At 38.5% G+C, this 27829-nt stretch overlaps 2 protein-coding genes across 2 annotated transcripts in view; one reads left to right on the top strand and one right to left on the bottom strand.

The window, feature by feature from the left end:
• Positions 1–27829, bottom strand: part of amacr (alpha-methylacyl-CoA racemase) — a 59311-nt gene that overhangs the window by 9643 nt on the left and 21839 nt on the right. Inside the window, exon 3 of the mRNA XM_086096380.1 lies at positions 6300–6413. The gene's annotated coding sequence lies outside the window, so the exon portion shown is untranslated. The remainder of the gene's footprint in view (positions 1–6299; positions 6414–27829) is intronic.
• LOC147161755 (lysosome membrane protein 2-like) lies at positions 7598–26801 on the top strand. The gene is made up of 12 exons (XM_086097015.1): positions 7598–7932; positions 14181–14338; positions 15371–15518; positions 15604–15795; positions 16463–16554; positions 16776–16895; positions 20336–20514; positions 21308–21426; positions 22511–22584; positions 22662–22713; positions 22912–23064; positions 23965–26801. The coding sequence occupies exons 1-12, from the start codon at positions 7810–7812 to the stop codon at positions 24073–24075; spliced, it is 1521 nt and encodes a 506-aa protein (XP_085953141.1). The 5' UTR covers positions 7598–7809; the 3' UTR covers positions 24076–26801.

Below are 27829 nucleotides of genomic sequence, written 5' to 3'. Positions count from 1 at the left end.
ATACCAATATAAATATTTTTAAGGGAAAAAAAATGTTTGATTGTCTAATATTATAAAAGCCCCGCCAGAAATCTGTGTAGCCCCAGTTAAAGCACCTCTAGCATTTTATTTGATATTGTAACAGATTTTCTCAGCACCCCCCCCCCAAAACAATATGTGTCGGTCAAGCCCCCCACTTCAGCCCCGGGAGAGAAGAAAAAAAAAATCCTGGAGCCGTGTCTGAAAATGAGGCTATTTTTGCACCCCTTATCTATGCTGATGTGACGACATTAGCAGATGCAAACTTTGACACACTTGCGTTATTGTTCTGAGCCCGAGCCGAACAATCGGTCATACATGAAGTGGGCGTGCTTAATTGGAAGAACAGACGGCTCGTGAACAATGGAGGGGGGGACCAGCTGTTTGGGCGTTGTCATGCGGACAAAACGTCCGGGCGAGAAAAAGTATCGGCGTCTGGATTCATGATGCAGAGAATATAGCATGTGATCATTACAGGTGGCAAAAGTGTACAATTCTGTATGGAAGTGAAAGTAGAGATAAATGATGATTTTTTTAAAAATGACTGGTAAAAGCAGAAGTACCAATTTAACTCCTGTGGTTGAGTAAAAGTAAAAAAGACTCTGACCTGATTTTATAACCTGGAATGACCCAAACAAATCTGTGCAGATAAAGAGTCCCCCCCCCCCCACACTTTTTTTTTAATGAACTTAATCAAGTCCACAATATAGAAATGTTATGTTTCCCAATCCAGCAAATTTATTATTATACAATATGCATCAATAATCATGCTTAAAGCTGCAATATGGAACTTTTTTCCCCAAAAAATAACTTTACAATAAGCTTTTTATTTAACCATTTATGACTGAAATGCCTTCTAATTAGTAGATTAACACCTTAGCTGTTCACAATGGTTACTCCTGCAAGCCTCTGGCCAATAAGTTTTCAGACTGGATTCGGGTTCGAATTTCCCGCGCCCTGTCTGCGGATGTGACGTCATGTGCGTGGTGTGTGTGTGAAGAACAGTATGTGCAGTTTAATTTTTTCGTCAGCAGGTGGCAGTAGCGATTCGAAATGGAATAGTCTACGTTCAGTAGCTTTTTATCATTTAATCATCTTCAGCAAAAAAAGAGTGATCTTAAAATACTTCCTGTTTTCACTCTTTTCCTTTCAAATTTACACAGTAGCCAACATAAGTGTACCGCCATCTAGTGTCCGTCTAGTGTAATTACGCCCGAAATAATCAGAAGACAAAACCAAATAGCATTCTCTGTTCCAAAAAATAATAATTTGCTGAACCCAGTACCTGCAATGGAGGGTTTTTTCCTTTACTTGTCTTTCTGGATTAGACAGATATGTTTTTGTTTTTTTTAATGCCAGAGGTTGGTGGTTACTCAACACGAATCATTTATTTAACTGGCAGCGTTACCATCGTCTATCATTTCCGCCATATGAGTCCGCAAGAACTCAATTAAAATCTCAACCGCATTTGACCCCACCACCCTTTATTTACGTCTTTTCTTAAATCAAATCATCCGAGGAGGTAAAAACAATTCACGAGCCTAACTTGACAAGTAAGGAGTGGAAAGTACAGATATCTGTTATCAAATTTAAGGAGTAAAAAGTAAAAAAGTGACATGATGGGATTATTCGCGAGAAAACTTTGGAAAAAATTCAAGACAACGGGATGCAGAACGTGTTTGTTGTTTTCCCCGCCGAACGACATCCTCAAACTTTGGGGGGAAAAAAACCATTAGGAAGTGAGAGTGCAGCCAAGAACATGATACATCCTGTACTGGGACGGCCGATCGCAGACAAAGGGAGACGTATTGGAAAACAGCCACAAATCTCCAAACTGAAAATACAACTGACAGATTGGGATGTTTCTGAAAGATTAGCATGAGCAATTACTGTGTGGCGTGTGCTAAGAGTGGTTTTCTTTACATCTGCACATTCTGATAATCGCCACCACGAGATAATCACTTGTGATGATTTTCAAGAGATATTTGACAATTGGACCTTTGCTGACTTTGATTAGAAGAAAAGAAATTGGCTTCGAAATTGGCCCGATTATCATATAAGTGTATGTTAAAGGCATACTTGACTCATTGAGACGTTTTCAGCAGTAAAAAAGTTCATATTTTGTCCAGAATTAATTTAGTAACTTAACATTATTTTTCTTCTCCAATTAATAACTTTTTAAAACTATTTTTTTCAACTTGCTGTCGACTGAAGATGACATCACCTGTGCCGAGAAACTCGGTAATGACCAATCATGGCTTAGTTTGCTGACCAAACCCAGAAAACAGGTGAGCGATGATTGGTCGTTATGTTCATCTTCAGTCAGCAAGTGAAAAAAAATAGTTTTTAAAGTTATTAATTGTAATAATAATGAAGTTATCAAATTCATTCTAGATAAAATATTAACTTTTTACTGCTTAAAATGCCCTTAATGAGTCAAGTGTCCCTTTAACTCATTCACTGCCATTGACGGCTATAGACGTCAAAAATTAAAAAAATATATATTTCTATTAGTTTCACATTTTTTCTCCGCTTTTGTTAACAAGAGTATAAAAATGTTTTATTGTATGTTTAGAACAGATATAAAATTCAAGCTTAATCGTCCGTTAACTAGTGAAGTTATTGTAATTACAATTAAAAATTCTAATCGCCTAAACAAAAGATTATTAAAAATGAAGGGCGTCAGACGATTTTTTTTTTTATTGTAATTAATCGCACGACTTCAATCGTTAACTCACGATTAATCACAAATTTTATGTTCTAAATGTACAATAAAAAAAATTATAGGTTTTCATACTCTTTTTAAGAAAAGTGGAAAATAATGTGAAACTAATAGAAATAGTATTAATATTGATTTTTTTAATGTCAATGGCAGTGAATGAGTTAAGAAAAAAAAAATAAGGATAATAATAATAATAATTCAGAGACAGCTGACAATTTCTCAAATTTGGCCCGATTGTCGGTATGTGTGTTGACTTGTCGTTTGACATCCTCAGGAAGAGTTTCCACTGCCGGACTGATAACGAGAAACGTTATCCAAGTGTTTTCTAAGGAAGATATAAACTTTGTTAAAAAAGGATGTTTTGACTGGCAACTACAATTTTGTCCTTTCACACACTCGTGACTTTCCCACGTTGTGGATCACTTTTACAAAGGAGTAAGAATTAGGGCCGTCCGAAAACAAACAACAGCAATAACGCGACGGGGAATGACATCAGAGCATTAAGATGCAAGCGGCAGAATAAAGTGTCAGAGGCTGGAAGCGAATTAAGTCCAAATAAAATGAAAAAGTCAAAATATTTTGAGAACCAAGTCATAACTGCGCACGGAAAAGTCATAACGTGAGAAAAATGTTGTGCAAGTCAATAAAGTCAAAATACTACAAGTCTACAACCACCCCATCCATTTTCTGAACCAGTTATCCTCACTATTTATTTCCATTAAAAATATCATAAGATTACAACTTTTGAACGGAACAATAAAAGTAGATTTTTGAAAAAATTTGTTTAGCAACAAACAATGCAAAATGTTAAAGACTGGCTAACAAATAGCATCAGTGTTGCGGTGCTTTTACCCCTTTAATTCATCCACTGCCATTGACAGCAACAGACGTCAAAAATGTATTTGAAGTATTTTTATTAGTTTAACATTTTTTCCATTTTTGTTGACAAAAGTATGAAAACCTATAATTTTTTTTGTACATTTAGAACACATATAACATTTGTGATTAATCGTGAGTTAACAAGTGAAGTCATGAGATTAATTACGATAACAAATTTTAATCGCCTGATAAACCCACATTTTTAATAATCTTTTCTTTTAATTTTTAATCATCTTTTTTTGTGGAAAAGATGATTAAAAATTAGGGGCGTCAGGCGATGACAATTTTTGATCGTAATTAATCGCATGACTTCACTAGTTAACTCACGATGAATCACACATTTTATATCTGTTCTAATACAATAAAAAAAACTGGTTTTCATACTCTTGTGAACAAAAGTGGGAAAAAAATGTTAAACTAATAGAAATAGTTCAAATGAATTTTTGACGTCTATAGCCGTCAATGGCAGTGAATGAGTTATACATAGTGAAACTCTTCTTTGTGTGTATTCCACTCTTTTCTATACTGCCCCTAGTGGCCAAGTTGCTCGCCCCAGAGGGAGCAGCACAAAGTCTGTTGACTTCAAGCAAAAAATGTGTCCCCCCAAAAAAGCTATTATTTTTATAAAGTACAATATCATAGTGAGGCTTAATAAGTGTACGTTTAAAATGATGCTGATTGGATGGCCAGTATGATGGGCATGTTCCAGTAATAAACCTGCAGTGGAGAGAGGGAACGAGGGAGGCTTTGATTTGATGGTCCCCAAGCAGCAGTTGGCCTTTTGGCAGGTCAGTAGCATTGCTGTATTCAAGAATCTCACGATCCCTGACTTTCTCACTATAGTTAGCCACTCCAGACTTTTAGCTCAAAGCATAGCTAATTATAGCACGGATGGCGGACGCATTGTTTATTATCCGAACTTTGCTTCAAAAAAGATGCTTTTTCTAAAAAACAAAACAAAAAAAACCAGGAGTTAAGACTTGTAATGGTAACACAACTTAATTCATATAAAACATTACGATTATTTCCTTGTAATATTGAAACTTTCTGGCTACATTTGTAGTCATCGTGTCACATTTGTTAGTCTCGTGTGCATCAGCCAGTCAGCTGCCACTTAAAAGGACACATTTGAAGGATTTACAGCACGGGAACGCAAACAGGTCGACACCTCCTTCGCATTCTTGAACTCCGCCGCCGTCGAAACATTTCGACTCCCACAAGTTAAGGCTCTCAAGGCATGTCAAGGAGTGAAATCACTCAACATGCCTTGTCTGGTTTATTTTAACATTGCAGGGATGAAAGGTCAGGAGATCTTTAAAAAATATGAAAAACTAATGAAAATACTTTTTTTTTTTTTTGTATAATAATAAACAGGATTACCGTCACAAACATATTTTTATTGTTTTGTTTTTTTTTTTGGGGGGGGGGGGCTATTATTATTAAATGTTTTTGTTTTAACTTTTAAGTTTTCCCACACCTCCAATGAAATGACACCGCTTGTTGCTAGGCAGACTTTAAAGCCCAGTAAATATCAACTTTGCATATAGCATGTGCCCACCCTGTTGCCCCAGACAGCACTGAAATAGCAGTTGGAGTTGGCAGTTGGCCAAAATGACAAATTTATGAGATTACTTCCCCCCCAAAAATACAAACTGCAATTGGGTAATTTGCATTAATAGAAAGTGATTTACTAAAGGGCCCTCTGCTGGATGGGGTGGCACACTGCATCATCTGCTTTAAACTACTGGTTGATTTTAATGTTTTATTTTGTATTTATTTTTTGCCAAAATTATTGTTTTGGGGTAAAAATGACAACATTTTAGATATGTTTTCAGTGCAACACATTTGGTACACTTTAAATTCATATTTTGTTACATTTACCATTTTTTTGTTCCGATTTGGCCGCTTTTCTAAAGTAGTAGTAGTAGTAAAAATATTGTGTTCAACGTTTAGTTTTTTGTAGTACTGCCCAATAATGCAATGCATGTATATATATATATATATATATATTAAAAAAAAATCTCAAGTAAAATACATCACACATTTTTTTGTCAGACATCAAGACTGTTTTTAAGTTAAAATAATTTCCCATTTTGTTATATTTTCAACATTCTCATATCACAATGGCAATACTTCCTATAGGAGATGTTTAGAATCAGGACAGCAGATGAAAGCGCCCCAGAAGGAGGTGTTTTTTAGTAAGCCCGTGTTATTTGCATTGTCAAAAGCGCCGGCAAAAGATGGAATATATTAACCGTTTATGCAAATCATATGAGCCTGAAGGCTTCACGGTGTTCCGTAATGTGTCGCGTGTATGTGAAGTAACCAAGTACAAATCTTTTTTTTTTTCTGGATCTACACTTTACTTAGTATTTAATTTTTTTTAAATTAATTTCCTACAATTGAAAATGTATTCAAGTTATGTGCAGATATACTGAAATATTCATACAACTGATACCGGATCATTAGCCTCGCAAATTGATTCTTAAATCCAAAACATCAATACTTTTGAAACTTAAGTACATTTCAACTTTTGACTTTACTTTTAGCACGAGCTAAACGTCACGACAATTTAAGTGAAGTGTTTGAATCAGCACTTCTACTCTTAGCAGAGTAACTGTACTTAGTATCTGTACTAAGTATAGAGTGTGTGTGCATGTGTGTGTGTGTAGAAACATACTGTATATACACAGCCCCGGCTGGTATGATTTGCCAATGACTGGGAACAGAGCCCAGTGGGTCAGGTTTAATGGCACCATGTGGATCGGGTCACCTCGAGGCTGTGTCCTGTCACCTTTAAACACAAATGATAACATCGAAACTTTCATCAAGTGTGTTTCACACCACTCACAAGACTCTTGAGTCAGACAAAGAATGAATTGGCTTTGCCTCAAATGACATGAGTCACAAGTTTCTTTTTTTCCCCCCCTCGCTGCCCAGTAAAAACAGGTTCCAGAATTTGAGTGGTACTGCGATAATGAGGCTGCGTCGTTGTGGGTGAGGTCACAGTTGATGTCAATCATGGCCAATCTAGCGACTCCTTTCCTTTCCTTTCCTTTAAATGCGGTGTGCTAGTCGAACTAGTCACTTGGAGAATGGAGGTCCCACCTTCTATAGCTGTGCTGCCCAATTGGGGGGGGGGGGGGGGGGGGCACATGAGGCACCCAAAATGCTTGGAGTGCCCAGAAAGTCTTGCCAATTTTTTTCTCCCAGATCAATGGATAAAAAATATTCGTAAAATGAACAATTTAAGTTTTTTTTTTGGGTGCGTTTTATTTTCTAATTTGACTAATTATAATAACATTGAAATGACAACGAATTGTAATTTTAATCAAATAGTTTTGTAATGTTACTGATAAAATTATTATTATACTAATTATGAGCAATACAATTTTAAAAATGACAATAAATTGTTTTATTATCAATATATATTAATAAGAATATAATTAATAACAATAATAATAATAATTAATATATATATAATATATAACAATTAAATTAGAAACATATTTTCCCCTTTATTTTTTTTAACCTCATCTACAAATGACCTCACCCTTTCGTCCATTTTTTTAACTGCTCCCCTTGACCAATCCAGGGTGTGCCCCCGCCTCCCTCACCCACAGTCGCGTCCCAAATGAGGTTAAGCAAGCACTATCTTAAAAAAAAAAGAAAAAAAAGTCTCCTTTAAGCTTTGGATCCCATTCTGTACTATAAATGATATACAAACTTGTACTCTCAAGTGTATTGCAACGACAATGGAGCATTCTAGTGTCGAGTGTAAAGTTTCCTTGTAGCGAGGATCAACGCAAGAAGCCCCTCTTATCCTTGTTTGGGTTGGGGGGGGGGGGGGTGTCGCAACGTCGGGGGTCAAGCGTGGGTTGTAAACCCCAAACGCGCTCACAACTCTCGCGCGTTCCCGCGCAGCCAATGAGCGCTCGCCTAGCCAGACCCTGCCCGCCATACAAATAACCGTGGCCTCGCTTTTACTGAACCCACTTTTAAGGTCGCGCTCGCGCGTCCCGTTTGCTGTGTCAAAAATCCTCCTCCGTGCCCCGTTAACTGCAACCGCGGCTTGTTAGGAAGAAGTTGCACAACTTCCAAGAACTTTCCCAGGCTGGTTTTCCTGAAGAAGGAACTTAAAAGATATATCACTTTTTTTTTTCTTTTTTGGACGTTTTCCACCTGCGAGCATGACGCGGAGGTCGTGCGCCATCTACGCGGTGGGCGTCATCAGCGCCATCCTGCTGGTCACGGGCATCGGCCTGATCGCCTCGCAGACTTTCCGCAGGGTGATGCACAACCGTCTCAAGAAGGTAACCAAAACAAGCGTCCACTTTTCTTCTTCTTCTTCTTTTCGCTTGCGTTGCTTTTTACGCGGCGCTGCACTTCCGCTGTGTGCAAAGCGGATGACAGTTGACGGACAATAGTGGGCATTGTGTGCGGCGGGGCCACTTGCTGAGAGCATTAATCAGATCCGTGCACAATAAAAAAACAAAACAAAACAAAACTTAAAATAACACAAATCAAGCAGGGAATAAGTCAAGTCAATATGTCAAAGTCATGAGTGAGTCTCAAAATGACAGAAGTTAAAGCCACCTTGTAGAATATTACTTTAGTCAAAAGTATATGACATTAGCTTGACTCGCAAGTAATTATCTGATATTAAATGTATCTTTTACTCTTTAATTTTATTTTATTCAACTTTCAGATCTGCCGAGAGAGAGAGAGAGAGAGAGAGAGAGTCATTTTCACAAGTCCTAATTTTCATCGTCATTTTCACAAGTCATTATTCCAGTTCAACATTCGCTACCGTTCAAGATATGTGGCGTCTCAAATATCTTCATGTAAGTTTGAATAAGGTGGCAGATATCTGTAATATCTAGAACTATGAATGTTCAAAACGACCTTGCTGAAATATCCAATGGGAGTTACAGATAATTGAATACAAATCAAAATAAATCACCAGTGGATCTCTGTAACCGAATTGTAAATATCTGTCATGATAAACCTTATACATTTAAATTACAAAAGTGGTGTCAGGTTAGGTCAATTTGCCAGAAATAATAAGTAACAAAATCCAGTAACTGAAAATTCTACTTAAACCGTTTTTTTTTTGCGCTTAAGATTTAATAAATACATAAATAATCCTTGCAATGTCTGATTAATGATTAATATTGTAGTTTTGGAATAATGGTTAAGAAGACGACTCCACCCGTGTGCAAACATTAAAAGAGGCTGACATTTATGCCCTTCTACTATTGACTGAAACTGAAATTGATTCACCTAAAAATTTTCCATTCTGTCTATATAAATGCATCATTTCAACACAGTACTTGTATGAATTACTAAACTACTTTCCTATAAAAGCAACACTTTGGGGCCATCTTGTGGCATCTTAGGGTGTTTCACAAATAGCACAAAAACTGCAAATTTCTGGGGATAGGTTACACATAAAATAATAATAATTTGTGAATCATGAACTGCAAACATGTTGAACTAATGAGCGTAAATCATTCATAAGCAAAAAAAAAATTGGGGGGGATTTTTATGGTCGTTCTTACAGATGGTCGCATTTAAATGAGAACTGAAAATGTGAACGACTTCCCAGAAAATGCCACCAAAAATACAAACTTAGCAGTCATCACTTTGACTCGTTTTCAAGCTGTTAGCAAATAATAGAAGTTTGGAGCAGGAAGTGAGAAATAATACAAATATATATTTATACATAAAAAAAAAAATTTTAAGTGATGATTTGAACATATTCTTTATGGGGATTTCCGGCTTATCATTACATTCAGAGGTGGTTTTGAGAAATTCTGTGTCCGGGAAGGAGACCGGGTTCGTGGTGTTGGTTGATAACATTAACACGATCATTAGCAAAGGATGCACAGTTATCTGCTTCGTGCATGCTGCTATTACATTTGATTGCACGGACACCTTTCTCGCGCAATTATTGACTGCGACTCTCCCACTGCGTTATTGAAGGTTTCAGAATTCACGTTTCAGATTTACGTACAAATTCGGAACTGTCGTAAACAAAAGTCCTTCAGTATGAAAAACTTGTTTTGGTGGATTTTTATGGTCGTTCTTACAGATGGTCGCATTTAAATGAGAACTGAAAATGTGAACGACTTCCCAGAAAAATGCCACCAAAAATACAAACTTAGCAGTCATCACTTTGACTCGTTTTCAAGCTGTTAGAAAATTAAAAAAAATTGTTGCAGGAAGTGAGAAATAATACAAATATATATTTATACATAAAAAAAAAAATTAAAGTGATGATTCGAACATATTCTTTGTGGGGATTTCCGGCTTATCATTACATTCAGAGGTGGTTTTGAGAAATTCTGTGTCGGGGAAGGAGGCCGGCCGGGTTCGTGGTGTTGGTTGATAACATTAACACGATCTTTAGCAAAGGATGCACAGTTATCTGCTTCGTGCATGCTGCTATTACATTTGATTGCACGGACACCTTTCTCGCGCAATTATTGACTGCGACTCTCCCACTGCGTTATTGAAGGTTTCAGAATTCACGTTTCAGATTTACGTACAAATTCGGAACTGTCGGAAACAAAGGTCCTTCAGTATGAAAAACTTTGGATAATATACGGGATGGAATATAGAAGGTATATTTTTGTGTGTGCGTGCGGGTCTCAATCAAGGGATTCAATTAATCCATTAAAAAAAGAATTGCGCTCATTCCGATGAGGCAGTTCAGGACAAAGTCTCGGAGGCATTTCGACCAAGTCAATGCGAGACCAAGTCAAAACCCAAACCGAGAACAGAGGCCAAGTCAACAATAAACAGTCAATTCCAGGCAATTGGCCATTAAAACAAAAATAATTATGCTAATGCAAGTTTAAAGTATCAGTGCAGTCAACATCTTTATGGTTATTCGTGCCGTTGATACTAAGTTGGGGAAAAACAGTTAGCGTGCACGTGCATGTCCTATTTTACCTTCCTCAGGAAGTCGGGTGAAGCAGCCGGCTTGATTCTGTGTTCTCTGAAGTGACGTTTTTTCTCTAAATACGCTCTTTTAATGTCCCATTAACAGAGAGCTTGTTGCTTGCTGAGTTTCATTTGGTTGGCACATTAAAGCAAACATTCATATCTTAATCTTTATAGTTGAAAGAAATTCCTTGGCATGGCACTGATTCCAATCTCTTTTTCTTCTTCCTTTTCCCTTCAGGGGGCGAACCATTAGATTTAAAAAAAAAAAAAAGCATGCGAGTATGATTGTCGAAACTGGTCAAGAATGTGGACACTCCTTCTTTATATTGCTTCTAGTACAGAGATCAGGCTTACGTGGCAGGAAGGTTTCGGTTCGAGTGGTAGGGGCTGTGCATTTTGGTACCTGGGCCATCAAGAGAGACTTACCCGATTTAATCCGCCTTTTGTTACCACCACTGTCGCGTTGTAATTGCTAATTCTACTAATTTTGAAGGCCCCCGGGCATATGAAATTCATATGGCAGGCTGAAATCTTAATGGATATACAAAAAAAAAAAATATCTAACCTCAACATGTACTACTAGTGGGTTCTGGCTGGTATATTTTTGGCGTTCCGCCATTCAATTCTCACAAATTTGATGCATGCAGAGGCAGTGAAATCTGACACTGGCCACGATGCTCCGGTGACGCATTACTTTGTTGAGGAAGCAGGCAGGTGGCACTATGCAAAATATATGCACGTCCCCTTTGAAACTCCAGGAAAAGACACTACCTATGTTTGACAAACCAACAACAAGCAGGCTTTCTTGGTAGTAAGTAAGTAGTATGATTTATTTTTTGGGGGGGGGGGGGGCACCATGTGTGAAGCGTCTCATTCCAAGAATACTTCCTTGAGTCCTAAGCCTCTTTTAGCCCAGCCAGCATTGGGTAACAACTTGATCCTTGATAGGAATATTGGACATTTTTTACAGGAGGTGAGACCGTGATAACAAATATGCAAGGAACAAGCAAATTGACAGTTATGGTGGAGATCCGAGTTATCTTCTAGTCGAGACCCCGTAAACCGCAAAGTAAATTTTAAGACTTCATGGGGTGGAAGTCAAGTCCAGACCAAAACCCAAGTCAAAATGTTTGAAGCGTTGAGACCCAAATGAGGCAGGTTGAGACCAAGACTTGAGGAGCTGAAACCAAGTCAAGACCAAGATCATCTGGAGTTGCGACCAAGTCGGGCTTGGTTGAGTCAACCCCAAAACTTTAGGGGTCAAGACCATATCCAAAACTGAGTTTTTCCCAGGAGTTTAGACTGAGATTAAGCAGGTGGAAACCAAGTCAAAACCAAGACTTCATGAAAATCAGACCAAGTTCAGCCCAAGACAATGGTGGGTAGACTAGAGACCATCTTCAGACCAAGATAGGCAGGTTGAGAAAAGGTCAAGATCATTACTTTCAGGAGTGGAGAGTCAGGTAAAAACCAAATCTAGACCAAGACTTTGAGGTGTGGAGAGCAAGTTAAGACAAAAACTTTGAGGAGCTGAAACCAAGTCAAGACCAAGATCATCTGGAGTTGCGACCAAGCTAGGCTGGTTGAGTCCAAGTCAACCCCAAGACTTCAGTGGTCAAGACCATGTCAAGGCATAGTTTTTCCAGGAGTTTCGACCGTCCAAGTCAAAACCAAGACTTCACGAAATTCAGACCAAGTCCAGCCCAAGACCAAGGTAGGTAGACTAGAGACCATCTTCAGACCAAGATAGGCAGGTCGAGAAAAGGTCAAGGTCATTACTTTCAGGAGTGGAGACAGAGCCGAGTCGGGTAAAAACCAAATCTAGACCAAGACTTTGAGGTGTGGAGAGCAAGTTCAAAAACGTTGATGAACTGAGACCAAGTCAAGACCAAGATCATCTGGAGTTGCGACCAAGCTAGGCTGGTTGAGTCCAAGTCAACCCCAAGACTTCAGTGGTCAAGACCATGTCAAGGCATAGTTCTTCCAGGAGTTTCGACCGTCCAAGTCAAAACCAAGACTTCACGGAATTCAGACCATATCCAGCCCAAGACCGAGAAAGGTAGACTCGAGGGGTTGAGACCAGCTTCAGACCAAGACAGGCAGGTTGAGAACCAAGTCAAGATCAACGAGACTTACATTTGACAAGTACATTTTGCGAGACAAAAGGTCATTTTTAACCCCGTTTAACCTCATTCTCTGGCAGTGTTTCCCAGCTTAGGGTGGTCCATGAGAGATCTGCAGGGGTGCCATGGTTGATTATATCCAATATTTGTTAATTTGTCAGAAAATGATTATTTAAAGTTACCCTCCCAGGGTTGGAAGTGTGGACCTAGATTTGACACCTCTGGCGAGTGGCGACGTAGTTGAGTCTACTTCGGTGAAATAAAGGTTGGGAAACATTCTTCTAAAAGGAACCCACTGCAGCAAAAACAATAGCGCCAACGTTAAATCGTCTTTATGTTCTATTGTTTCTTAGAAGATTTAAAGAATATCCTCTGGCCGTGCGTTATTAATGCCTCGTGTTTTTCCTCCCGTCTCGACATCAAAGTCGCGGCAGTTCGCTTATTTGCTTATTCACCTGCTACATGTGTTTTCAATCGGGGAGTGGCGTAGATGAGAGGGCTTCTCTGTTCCTGTTTTCCATGCAGTATTTCACGTCGCATGCTGGGAGGGCGGCCATGTTGAATTGAGCGGTGAAGGGGGGGGAAAAAAGCAGAGCACGCTCTGCCCTCCTCAATCCAAGGTGACAACTTTATTGTCCTTGACCACTTTGTAAACGTCTTGTCTGCGGACGAGGAGAATAGAAGCCCGAGGAGGAGGGTTTCCCAGAGCGCCGGGGACACTTTGGCGCACTCTTCTTTTTGGGGTTAATTTACACCCGGGGCACTACTTTGAACAAAACTGACACAATTAGGCCAAACTGAGATTTCCAACTCGTGTGTTGTTGGAAGACAAAACGAATCCCCTCCCGGCCCCCTTCCTTCCTTCCTTCCCTTCCTTCTCGCCTTCCCTGTGTTTTCCAATTCCTCAAAAGATCCCTGCGGTGAATCGTCGGGAATCGTCCACAAGCGCAAAAAGTTTTGTGGCGTTTGAAAACTACGGGGAGAGTTTAGCTTTGGGGCGGCTGCTTATGGAGCTCAGGCCTGTGGAATGCGGCCCGGATCATTAAGGTTGCAGTCCCGCGCAACCATTAGGAGTCCAGCCTTGTGAATCACATGATCTGTCAGCGACTCTCCCCCGAGTGCCCGTCGTCAATGGCAACCGGCTGACAATGGAACTATGGAGGGGTCTCCCCTAATACCATTCATGTGCATGGCCAATGCTCTTGTCAGACAGAGGCGCCCCTCCGTGGCCCCCCCCCACCTAAGATGTTTTTGTTCTCTGGGCTGTTTTTGTTAGGAACGCACCATCCAGACTCAAACGTGCGGACACTTCTTCTTAACTAGAAATGTTGTCACTTAATTGAAATTGAAATATACTATTTGTGATACCGAGCTGTAGTGTGTTCTTTTATTATTGTTTCACCATTTTTTTTGGCCTTCTTAGCCTTCACCATTCCAAGGCCAAACTACAGCAGTACTAACTTAAGGCTTAAACTGTGTCTTAACAGGAGATTGTTTTGGTGGAGGGCAGCCGCGTGTTCGAGTCATGGAAGAGGCCCCCCCCTCCCGTCTACATGGAGTACTTCTTCTTCAACGTCACCAACGTGGAGGATTTCCTCGCCGGGGCCAAGCCAGTCGTCAACCAAGTCGGGCCCTACGCGTACAGGTGGGGTCCAAGATTTAACATTTCCATTTCCTGAAGGAACAATAAAGTCGGACTAAGTAAGCTAACTGTGACCATATCTTAATTATGCTACTTGGAAGCCCAACATTTTTTTTTATTTTGTTACTTGATCCAAATGGTGTAAATCCAGTCCTAATGTAACCTTATCAAACATGGCTGTGAGTGTAGTACAAGGACCAACCTAGAAATGGACATTTTGACTTCAGGAGTCGAGACCGAGGCTGAGGCATGCCAAGGCCAGATCTTTTAAGATCTTAAACCGAGTCAAGACTAAGACCATGGCACACAAGACGGAAACAAGACCAACATTTTGGGGAGTTGGGATCCGGTTAAGCCAGACCTTTGAGAAGCTGTGACCAAGTCCAGAACAAGGCTTTGAAGAGATGAGACCAAGTCCAAACCAAGTCTTTGTGGAGTTACTTGAGCCTAAGTCAAGACCAAAACCATGGCACTGGAGACAGTCAAGACTGTTGAAGGGTTTAAGAACAAGTCAAGACAAAGACGTTGAAGGCCAGGTCCAGTGATTAGAGACCAAAGAACAGTTTAAACAAAGCCAAGACTTTAAGGAGTTAAGAGAATGTTCAGACCAAGACTTTGAGGAGTTGAGACCAGGACTAACCCAAGACTGAGGTGGATAGAGAGCAAGTCAAGCCCAAGACTTCAAAACTAATTCAAGACTAAGACCATGGCACACAAGACGGAAACAAGACCAACATTTTGAGGAGTTGGGATCCGGTTAAGCCAAACTTTGAGAAGTCGTGACCAAGTCCAGGACAAGGCTTTGAAGAGATGAGACCAAGTCCAGACCAAGTCTTTGTGGAGATACCACCAACTCCGTCATAGCACAAAACTGCAGTTTACAATTAAAAAAGTGCAATGATGTCTATCAAATGCCATCTCATAAAAACACCGCTAATTCGCAAGGTTTCTGAATAAGCCGTCACCACTTGTTGTTTTTTGGGCTTTTGAATGTGTGCCAAAATTTCAAATATCTTTTTTTCGTGTCACGCAAAGGGAGTACAGGTACAAGGACAACGTGACCATGGTTAATGGTGGCAAAATGGTGTCGGCGTACAACACTAAAACCTTCGTGTTCCTGAGAGACAAGTCTGTCGGCGACCCTACACTGGATAACATCACGACTGTTAATATACCCGCTTGGGTAAGGAAACAACAACAACAACAACAGGTCACGGGTTCACCACATCCTCTCTCCTCAAGCCCTCCCTCCTTTTCCTTGTTTGCAGGCGGTGATGAACAAGGTGAAAGGGAACTTTTGGAAAGCTTCAATGGTGTCCATCTGGATGAACTCCATTGGGAGCGGCCTTTTCACCACTCGCACCGTGGACGAACTGCTGTGGGGCTACGAGGACCCCCTGTTGACACGCATCGCTCCAACCAACCCGGAAGTCGAGACCACTTTTGGTCTTATGTACAAGGTAGGCGAAAATTTACTTGGGATTAAAAAATATCCAAAATGGTGAAAAAGAACACAAGTGGATGGAGATGTTATTTTGGGGCTTTTGTTTTTGGAGGCAGTGATGTTTTTTCAATTAGCATACAATGTTGTGGAGTCACCAGAAGTCATACTCTCCTGGAAAAACCAAAGCTAAAGTAGTGATGCTAATAGCTAGGAACTATATACACAATATGTGCTGCTGTTTTGATGAGCAAACAAGTGCAAATAAGGTCAGAAGGTGACTCTTTTATGTGAATTGAGTTAATAAAAGTTATTACAGTTGTTACAGTGTTATTACTGTGTTATTACAAATCAGACTTTTCTGTAAATCGTTCAGCCCTATTCCAAACTCACAATACATGGTAATCCACAATTTCATTTGATTTTTCTTTTTTTACTGTTCCTTCAGTGTAAATATGCAGCTGAAAAGTGCATCAATGTGTTGCTCCTTTCCCACATGCGAGGGCATCACTAATTAAATATACAGTATAAACCCTAAAAAATATATTGCTGGGAACCACAAATATTTTCAGATGGGAAAAGGGATGCATCCGATTGAGGGAGGCAATTATTTGTCTCGGGTGAATGATGATGGCTATTTGACGAAGTATAGTACAATTTATGTAAACTTGTCTCCCCCCACCCAGAAAAATGGAAGCATCGGTGGGGAATTCGTCTTTCACACCGGGGAGCAAAACTACTTGGATTACGGCCGAGTGGAAACATGGAAAGGTCAAAGGTAACACATTCCTCCCTTACTTTTCTTGGGCCAGAATCTTAGTTCTTTAATATTCCTCACGCCAACTGCTTTCTTCTCAAAATAGATGGTTTTATTTTATGTCTGCATGTTTGAGAACAGATTTGTATCATCAAACACTTCTCTCCAATTTCTTCTCATCGACATCTCGCGCGGAAATCATTATAAAACAGAAACTGACGTCCGTCGGAAATGTTTTGCAGCCAGCTGACCTTCTGGAACTCCAACCAAAGCAACAGCATCAACGGGTCCGACGGAAGTGCCTTTCATCCCCTCCTGAAAAAGGACGAGCGCATTTATGTCTTCACACCAGACCTTTGCAGGTATTTCATCGCCTCCGTTCTCGCTGTTAAATTGCGAGGATTTCATTTTGTTCTTCTATACACCCCCAGAGGAGTCATTACTTGTCTACTCACCCACACAAAAAAGTGTATAAAAAATAAAAAAATCACCTTGGGCCTGTATGACAAACGGAGCCAGAAAAATGACATTTACTGCGCTCCAGGAGGGATTTCTTCCCGGAATATTTATGACACATACTCATTGGGAAAGTAAAATTTTTACGAGATTCTTTTGGATTTCAAAGGAGTTCATGGCTTACATCTCCTAACATTGCATAGCTAAGTACCCAACACAGCATGCTGATAAATACTTAAGTATACGGTATGCTTAATTCATATTCCACTAATCAGAATGCCACATTTAGACTAGTGTGGGCACATAGAACATGTTATCGTAAAGAAAAAAATGACTTGACTATATCACATAACGCAATGCCGTATTTTTAACTCATTCACTGCCATTGACGGCTATAGACGTCAAAAATTCATTTGAACTATTTCTATTAGTTTAACTCTTTTTTTTCCCTTTTGAGAGTATGAAAACCTATATATTTTTTATTGTATTAGAACAGATATAAAATTTGTGATTAATCGTGAGTTAACTAGTGAAGTCATGCGATTAATTACGATTAAAAATGGTAATCGCCCCTAATTTTTAATAAAAAATAAATTAAAAAAAGATTATTAAAAATTTGGAAAAAAAATATTACAATAATCTTATTTTATTTTTTTAAAGAAAAGATTATTAAAAATTAGGGGTGTCAGGTAATTACATTTTTTTATCGTAATTAATCGCATGACTTCACTAGTTAACTCACGATTAATCACAAATTTTATATCTGTTCTAAATGTACAAAAAAAATCTAGGTTTTCATACTCTTGTTGACAAAAGTGGAAACAATTTTAAACTAATAGAAATAGTTCAAATGAATTTTTGACGTCGATAGTCGTCAATGGCAGTGAATGAGTTGATATTATTTAAAAAAAGAAAACGAAAAAAACAGGCCAGTAAAATAAGTGTAATCCTTTTTTCTCGATATTAGAAATGGATCAATTTGACACGCAACATAAAATAGTTTAAAAAAAAACCATGTGAAATTGCATCCCGCAAATATGTGGGGAATATTACTGACTGTAAATAACATTTTTATTGACCTTTTTACTTGGCCATTGTTGAGTTAACCCCAAATTGCAACAAGCTTGACCGATGGAAGTTACGCTCACTGATGATGCACATCTCTTAATTTAGGCAGCAACCTTCACCTCAATAATCTTTTTTGTCGCATGTGGAAAGAATCTGTTGACGTTCTACCTTTGGCCCAGTCTGGGCGCGTGCCGTTAACCTTCCCCTCATGTTTGCAAAACACTTTCACCCACTTACTCAACTCATTGTGGCTTCACATAGGCGAGCCTAAGGGGAACGCCGCCCTTCTCCTTTTCCTGTACTTTTCACCATCATATGAGAGGAAATGTCCCCTTAAGTCTGGCTTGGGCGCATTTCACACGAGCAAAGTTTGGCTACCGATTACGTTTTCAAAACATGTACGTGTATTTGAGTGCACATCTGGAAAAATCATTTTGGGGAAAAATAAAGGAACGGCAATTCCCATTTGTAACCCTTTGGGCATTCGTACTGACAGCTGAGCCACAAAAGCATCAAGTTGTTGATGAAGTGCAGACAGGTGCTTCGAGTCAAATAGCCGGCTTGGCGTCTGGCTGTGCTGTACATTAATCACTCTTCCCGCCATTTATTCCTAATAAAGCAGAAACTCGCCACTGTCAAATGTTCAACGTACTGATAAGATAGGAAAGGGGCCAGCCTTGTCCGTAATAAAGCAATCTGATTTCAGTGCAAGTGCTATTTACATTAAATTATAGCAGCTGCATAGCAACTGACAATGTCATTAATAGCAACTGACTACTTCATCATCATCATCATCATTGTCATCACAAGAGACCAATCCCTCCACCCCCAAACAATATTTCAAATTTCCTATATTAATATTTAAAATTCAAAAATAAATATCATCACAAACTATAACGCACAATATTTTACTATATGTAAAAATTCATCTTATAACATGTTCCGTACAAATAAATGGCTTTACCAATGGTTTTTTTTACTCATTCGCTCCCAGCCATATTCACTGAAGCAACCCCTTCGCTCCCAGCTGTTTTACTGGATTTTTACTGATTTTGCAATGTATAATAGAACATATGTTGTTCCACAGGGTTCAATTCTGGGGCCTCTGCTGTTTGCATTGTATCTGCTGCCCCTGGGGTTAGAAAACAGTGTTTTGTTTTAAAGGGATACTTAAACTCAGCCATTTTCAGAAGTAAGATAATATTTTGCCTTTATTTCTCATGTAATTAACTCATTCACTCCCATCCATTTTCACTGAAGTAACCCCCTTCGCTCCCAGCTGTTTTACTGGATTTTGACTGATTTTGCAAGGCCAACAGAATATTGCGTTCTATTGCTATAAAAACATAAGATTTGAGCCTCGTCATTCATTAGGAAAAAAAAGTATATTTCTATCTGTTACCGTTTTTGTAGCAATTAGCATTAGAATATAGCTAAGTTTCATCATTATTCACACATCTTGTTTAAAACAGTGGGGGAAAGAGCTTTTTGCAACAGGGCCCTGGTTGATCTCTTATACTCTGCTGCCACCCTTCTGTATGCTCTAGCATAAAAATAAAAAATAAAAAAAATGCATAAATACGTCCTTGAGCGCATGGTAATATTTAACTTTTGAAATACCTTTTAAAATGCTACTACACCTTGCTGACTAACTGGGTGAGTATTTAAAAAAAAAAATTTTTTTTAGCTTTATGACAGTTGTTTGAATTATTCCACCACATCATTTCTTCTCTTCTTATGACTTGGAAGCCAACCAGTGACACAAAAAGAGATTCAACTGTCCTCACTGCTTCGTCTTTTAAAATGCCATCAACCGTATTTACAAAGTATCACCTTCCAAATTCTCGACTATCAAATAGGCTTTTGTTTTTTTTTGTTTTTTTTTATGGTGTGTCTCGCAGAGGTCAAGGGAAAGGCCGTTAACTGTATTGTTACACACTGGCAAACACTGTATGGACTCTTTTGTCGGGATTTCCCTGGGAACTGTTCAACATACTGCAACTCCCTCACAGGTCACCATAATAACAACCTCAAAGTTTCCACTGGACTTTCGAGGTCGGATTTGCTCCACAAGGGGAGATTTTTCTTGTCTTTTAATCATTTCAACAGAGCAGCTGCAAAAAGTGGACCCGCCGAGCAGTAAAGGCTAATAATCAGATGTTAAACTTTCATCGAGGCGAATGTTGGTGAATGAAGCAACCGAGGAAGTCATAAATCCTTTGACGTGGTGACAAATTCACAAGAGCAACCTCACTCCGTTAACCTAATGGCTGCGCAGGTCCATCTACATGGAGTTTGAGAAGGACGTCGAGGTGAGGGGGATCCCGGCCTACCGCTTCACGCCGCCGCGTTCCGTCCTGGCCAGCAAAGAGGAGAATCCGGCCAACGAGGGTTTCTGCGTCACCCCGCAGGAGTGCCTGGGAACGGGCCTCCTCAAAGTCAGTCCTTGTCGTAAAGGTAAGCGGCCGTGTCTTCCGTTTAGGGCGGTTTTGCCGTCTGTTGCGCAAACGCGGCGCGGCGCGGCGCGGCGCGGCGCGACGGAACACGTTGTGATGCGATTGAATCCGATTGATTGCGAGTGTAATTGTACCGCGTTGTAATTGGGAGAGAATCTTAGCACATTAAAGAGAATCATATTTTAATAATTGATTCGTTCCGCATCATAGTTGTATCATAATTAAAGTGAATCGTATTTCAAGATAAACATTGCATTGTAATTGGAGACATTTGAAAGGTCAGGTGTCATTTGAGTCCACCAGTAAGAATGTGTGTGTGTGTGTGTGCGCGTGCACTACAGTGACCTTGGTGCTTGTCCGAGGGCTGTTGCCAAACACAGGAGCAGGAAAACGCTCACCCCTGGCCCACTTCGCGCCAGCACTTAACCGCGCGGCGGCGGACATATGTGCAATGCCGCTTGTTTTTGTGCAACGTGTCATTGGGTCGCAATGTCCCTCGTTGACAATAAGTGGAAGGAACTGAGCAGGAGTCGCGAGATTATACATTGTGGATATCGCTAATTAATTCGACGTCAGATTTCCAATCCACTTATCAAGCTATTGTTTCTTTTCTGACCTCGAGTAGCTTGTTGTCTTGCGATTACAGGTCTTATGCAATCTTAAATCTTGCCTGTTACGGGTTCAGAGCGATGTTTACATTTTCCAAGAAAATATACTAGACGTAAAAATCACCGTGGTTCGACGGAAAGCAACTTTTCAGCTAAACGGAGTCGATTGCCTTCTTGTTTTGCCAGGTGCTCCCGTCGTGGCCTCTTTTCCTCATTTTTACCTCGCAGATTCTAAATATGCAGCAGCTATCCAAGGAATGTCCCCAGAGAGAACCCATCACCAAACCTACCTCGACCTAAACCCGGTAGGACAAACCTAAAACCTATATTTTTTTTATTCCGTCATATTTTGTCCTTCAACTACTTTCCTTTACTATTTCTCGACCGATTAAGACATATTCCAAATATTCTCGCCTTGCGGGCTATTATTTTTCATATTCCTAACAATCACCGTTTTCCCACAATTCAACATTTTTCACCCCAAAAATCCCCTTTCTTTTTGAATGAGACATTCAAAAATTTCACTCCCATTCAATACTCAAACTGTTCAAGCTCATTCAATTCACCTTGGGATCAATTTTCAGCACTCCTGATTCTTGCATAGGAAAAAATCCACTTTTTCCACTAAATTCTGCATATTTTTCACCAACAAAATAAGGGGGAGGGTTCTTATGAAACCCCATTATGAGTTTACCATTCATTTTCAATGCCACATTCAAAATAACAGATTCAAATAGTTGTGAACAATTTTCAACATGCCAAAATTTTGCACATACCAAAAATTCCATATTTTTCACTCACATATTGCATATTTGAACAAATACCATTTCACTTACTTCCATATAATTAAATATCAATACCATTCAACATAATTCCTTGTCTTGCAACAACAACATACCACCTGATGCAATACGTTTCTACCTTTTTTTTTTAATTTAGCATTGCAGCATTCACACGCAATTTATTTTTTTCGTTGACAAAAATGTCTGTTTTTCATATTTTGTTTTAGTTATTTCATTAATTTCCATGAACTATAATAACCTTGGTTAGCATTTGTAAGTCAAGGTACGGTGCGCTCTTTTTATAGACTATATAGATTCAAGAAGGACTAAATGGGAAGTTAATTCCAACCCCTGATTGATTGATTGATTGATTTATCACATTCAAGCCCCAGGACAATTAGGACGTAAACTATCTTGCAATTGTAAACCAGCTTTAGTGTGGTCTTAATCTCTGGCTGTGACGGGCTACAATTGCCCTGCTGCGCCACCTAGTGGCGTTCATGTGGCAGTGCAGGCTTGAGTAACATAGTTCAGCTGTTTTCATGACTTTCACGTTGTAAAAAGATGGATGGCGGGAAGCTGACGTGGTATTTTTTTTCATTTGCAGACCACTGGAATAATTGTACGTGCAAACAAGAGGGCGCAGATCAACATCTTAATGAATAGGATTTCTGGATTCCCGTAAGTATTTGTGTATGTGTATATGTTGGTTTTGTGTGTGACTGTGCCCCCAAAACTGTCTTTCTCATCCCTAACAGGAAAACCAGAGTTCTAAACGACACCATCTTTCCTGTCATGTTCCTGAATGAGGCGAGTTAAACAAAAGCACTACAGTGGTATAGTGGAACTACTAAGTATTAAGAGTTCAAATCTTAAGTTTCTGGAAAAATACGCTTGTGAGCTACTAATGGGTCACTGGTTCTCAAACTGGGGCAACTAGCGTCAACAGAAACTGTGTTGGACCTTGGCGGTTGGATGAATCACGCGCGTTTGGAATTGCCTCAACAGAGCGTGGTTATGGACGAGGCGTCGGCGGCGAGAGTTCACAAGCTGCTGACGATCGTCAAGGTGGTGTCCAACTTCCCGCTCTTTTTCGTGGGCCTGGGGACCGTCATGCTGCTGGTCCTGATCGTCCTGCTGATGCGCGAACGCAAGCAGAAGGTGCGAGAACGCGGCCGCTCCATTGCGCTTATTTTTTGTTTGTTTTAACAGCTGTAGCCCTAACGTATGAAGGACCAAAACTGCCACGCTTATGACCGCCCCCCTCATTTGAATAACATTTCGTCCTGTCAGTACGGACCAAAACTGCCAAATTTAAAAACAAATAAATGACTAAATAAGTAAATTATTAAATAAATTAATTAATAAATGACTAAAAATGAAAATAAAAATGGATTTAATTTTTTTTAATAAATAAATAAATAAATATATATATATATATATATATAATGTATATATATATAAATAAAAAGTAATGAATTAATAATATTTATTATATTTGTTTTTATTGGTCCACACTGCCAGGACAAAATGTTATTCAAATGAGGGGGCGGTCCTAAGTGTGTCTTGGGTTGGACTCCGCCCATTGCAAAATGCCTTTCATTGGTCAAGTGAGCGGCTCGGCGAAGAAGGAAGTGACGCCGGCTTGCATTGGAGAACATAGGAGTCCAACCCAAGATACACTTAGGACCGCTCCCTCATTTGCATAATTAAAAATAAATAAATGACTAAAAGTGAAAATAAAAACGGATATAAAAATTTATAATTCAAAAATTAAATACAAATGTATTTATTTATGTATAAATATATTTTGTTGTTGTTTTTATTTCCATTTGTATTTATTAATTTATTTGTATTTAATTTTCAAATTATATTTTTTACAACTGTTTTTATTTTAACTATTAGTCATTTATTTATTTATTTTGAATTTTGGGTCCTCCATACTAACTTGCTTTTATTTAATTATTATTAACTACCATGTTAACTGAATTTTTTTGTTTTTGTAATCGCATATACATGTTGCTATTTATCAAAAAATAAATAAGAACTTTTTTGCTGCAGGCCAGCGCTGAGGAGAACACGTCTTACTCTCCGGTGAGCGAAAAGGAAAAAGAAGATCCTCAAAATGGAACGTACATTGGCCTGACGCCCAAGGTTGAGGCTCAAGCCTGAGTACGATCGCCGTCGATGTTTTTAAGTAGAAAACGCCAGTGCAAATGACCCGTCTAAGGAATTTGTCGAAGAAACACATTTCCCTGTTTATTTGCTGCCTGCTAATTATAGATAAAAACCTTTCGAGGTGCTATCAAAACAAAAGATGACTGAAGTGTGGGGGGGGGGATCAATATTTCAATATTAGACTGTTAGGCATCAGCCACTGATTACTTTTTGAGAGCCTACAGAAGGAGGGAAAATGAAGACCAGTTGTCAGTATTTAAACCACGCACTCACAACTACATGTTACAAAAGATTGTTTTTGTGCCTAAAAAGCATCTTTTTTTTTTTTTTAATGTATGACAGTATTTTGAAAATCCTCCCTGGGATAAGTGAAAAAAAAAAAACTGTAAATTTTGTAAAATAAGTCCTCGTTTTTTTTTTTCTTGTTGTAAATGTTCATTTAGAAAGTGTCCAAATGAAGAACTTTAGGTCTGCTAGAGCGGGTTAATCAAAGCCCCTTTCACACTGCCTATAAAAAAAAACGGCATCGCCGTTCCGTATAAGCGTTACTGATCCAGAAAGGAGGACAAAGTTGAAGTGGTATTTTTCCACCTTTAGTAGTCTTATCCAAATCGTAACAGCATTTTTAAACGTCTTTTATGCTTGTTGCTGTTCTGTATAAATGACACCAGAGCTTACGTGTAGTTTTATTTCACAAAGTTGGGACAGGGAAGCAAATTGAATCCTGAAATCTCCCGCCATGTTGTGTTAAAAAAGCAACGTCCCTCAACTATTTTATATCACACCAGACGTCTCAAATTTTTTGGGGGGATATTTGGCTGTCGGGTGTAATTTTCAATGACCTCATTTTACTTTATCTAAAGTTTTGAATACATAAGTCTAATTATTTAATGTTTTAGTAATTTTCGTGCAACTTTCAGTTCTCTAACAAGGGACTTAATGGCAAAATTATATATATATATATATATTAAATGTTGTCCCGATCTGATCACTTGATAGGAAATCAGGGCTGATCACAATTTTTTTTTTTTTTGCTGATTGGTATTGGCCTAAAAACATTTGATTTTTCTTTAAAAAAAATTGTACTAAGCCCAAAAGATCTCGCCAAATGGAACACGAAAAATGCTGCTCTGATGTTCAGACTGATGCTCCTTTTTTTTTTTCAGTATTACTAATACTTGTAATGCTACCACAGTGTTCTATTTGACAAAGTGCCTCAAGCCTCCAGGCCAAACAAGACAAAATGATGATTTTTATTTTATTGTTGAATGCCGCAGTGGAGCCACAGCGTCATCATTTGTGGAATTGTGCTGCCTGTAAATATTCATTTGAATGCTCTACTCTTGCAACCAAACACAATCATGCGTCAAGTGTATAGTTTCCACTTGAGTTGTCACTCAAGTCTTTTAACATTGTTTAGAAAAGTGCTGCTTGGAAATTTGATTTTTGAACACTGCTGACCCTGTTTCTGCTATTATTATATTGTGTTGTTATTATTATTAGTTAGCGACGGACATCATCCATTAAGAATTCCATCGATCGTGTGGGATGTATTGTCAAGAGTGCACTCAACAGTTTTGTCGTCTAAAAAAAACAATGACAAATTGTAAAATTCAAATGAATCTTCATTAGTGTTTAAAAAACACATATATTGTTTTCATTGGGAAAAAATGTCAAAATTTACGTAAAGCATAAATTCCATTAACTCATTCACTGCCATTGACGACTATAGACGTAAAAAATTCATTTAGACTTTTGTTAACGAGTATGAAAACCTAGAATTTTTTATTTATTGTACATTTAGAACAGATATAAAATTTGTGATTAATCGGGAGTTAATTAGTGAAGTCATGTGATTAATTACAATTAAAAAAAATTGCCCGATGCCCCTAAAAAAAAAAAAGATTATTAAAAGGTAGTCAGACGATTATTTTTTTTAATTTGGAATTAATCGCATGACTTCAATAGTTAACTCGCTATTAATCATACATATAGAGTGCTTATTATTATTATTATTAGCTATTTTGCGGTCTAAAGAAGAAATATTGTGTAATTTTGTAAATTTATGAGAATGTCCTAATTTGTTCCGAAAGTAGCACATTACTAGAAAACAAAAAATATATATAGGGAAAAAAAATTATTTTAAAAATTGTCATTAGTTGAAATCACAAAGAATAAAATAATAAATTGATATTTTTCTAGAAGATCAGGTCAAATAGTGTAAAGTGAAGTACTCCACACTTTCAGGACAGGTAGTTCAGAACATGAGAAAAAAAACCAACCTTTTTATTTTATTTTTAAAGCTCATGGTGGAAGATTAGTGCTCATCCCTTGTATTCGTGATAACATTTGAAGGACTGCAATGTTATGATAATTTGCCATTTTTAATGTTCACTTTTTATTTTTAATCCATTTATCATTTCAAGTTATGTTATTGTAATAATGACGATTCATGGAGAGTGCATCCCGGTCCACGTTCACAATCATATCGTCTTTGTGGTGCGTTTAACGTCTTGAAAAACAAAACAAAAAGCAAAGCACATAACGGACGCCACGCTGTTTGATTACAGACTGTACTTTATGATATTATCGTTATTGTTATAAACGTGTATGTATACTTCTAACGATCGTTTTTTTTTTTTTTTTTGCTTTTGTGTGTTTGAAATGTTGACCTGTTTTGACTGTGTACACATAATAAAACATTAGTTCTAGTTTCTTGACTTTTCTTCTTCTGGATTTTTTTTATTGTAACATTAAAATGAGCACGCAAACGTACTTATTTGTTCCCGTACGGTTTTAGTTCAAATCCATTTTGGAAATCAATGAGAAAAAAAAAATGTTAAAGACTTATGCTGCAATGTTTAGGACTGTTCAGCAGATGGCAGTATGTCCCTTCCTTTAAATACTTATGCTGCAATGTTTAGGACTGCTCAGCAGATGGCAGTATATCCCTTCCTTTGAATACGTACTTCCTTCTCGGCTCCTGTTTTCTTTTCTTTTAAATCAACCCTGGCTTGATTGAACCCCAGAGCCAGTCAAGTCATTTTTATTGATAGGGGCAGACTTACCATTAAACACCTAATGTCTCATTTAAAAAACTGATTAAAAAAGAGGTATCTGAATTAAAGCAAAAAAAATTTTGTCGTAATCCATGCGTTTAAAAATATTTAAAATACTTAATCCATCATGATCACTAGAAATGTCCCTTCTCATGCAATTAACTATTCCATCTTTTTACTACCCCTAATTCTCAATAGTTAAGGTGAGTTATCTGTTGAGGTGGACCATTAATTTGGCGCATCTATAAGTGCGGTGGCTACTATAAAAAAAAAAAAACTGTACCAAAAGAGTACAATACCTCAATATCTATTACACCGACTTTTTGAGGGAACACTGTACATTACATTGCAATGCCTAGATGATCATTCTCTCCTCCAATATTAATACAAACGTCACATTAATAACCAGTCGAAAAGCAAATTCCACCAAGGCGACAATATTCGGACCAGAACCAAATTGTACACGTCAGTTCAGATGAAGTTAGATCTTTATGTAGATGTTTGCAGTCAGTCAATGACCATCATGAAAGGCGCTAGTGTTTTCTGCTACTCCAACAGTGTCTTGAAGGCACTAACAAGGATGTCTTTATTTGAGTGAGAGGACGGAAAGAGGGGAGAGGGGGCAAGGGACCTGCAGGGAGGCTGTCAAGCACCCCGCATAGCTTTGAACTTCCATGTATACCTTCAAA

Source organism: Leptonotus elevatus, chromosome 15 (genome assembly GCF_054856555.1).
Source record: "Leptonotus elevatus isolate MCC_2025b chromosome 15, RoL_Lele_1.0, whole genome shotgun sequence".
Taxonomy (NCBI): Eukaryota; Metazoa; Chordata; class Actinopteri; order Syngnathiformes; family Syngnathidae; genus Leptonotus; species Leptonotus elevatus.
Note: the sequence above shows the minus strand (reverse complement) of the source record. Positions and strands in the feature narration are given on the sequence as shown.

What these genes read in the sequence shown, in the direction of transcription:
- LOC147161755 (XM_086097015.1), top strand. Translation starts at nt 7,810, where the DNA reads ATGACGCGGAGGTCGTGCGCCATCTACGCGGTGGGCGTCATCAGCGCC. An exon ending in CTGTTAATATACCCGCTTGG is followed by an intron (nt 15,519 to 15,603) that starts GTAAGGAAACAA and finishes CCTTGTTTGCAG; the next exon opens with GCGGTGATGAACAAGGTGAA. An exon ending in AGTCAGTCCTTGTCGTAAAG is followed by an intron (nt 20,515 to 21,307) that starts GTAAGCGGCCGT and finishes TTGTTTTGCCAG; the next exon opens with GTGCTCCCGTCGTGGCCTCT.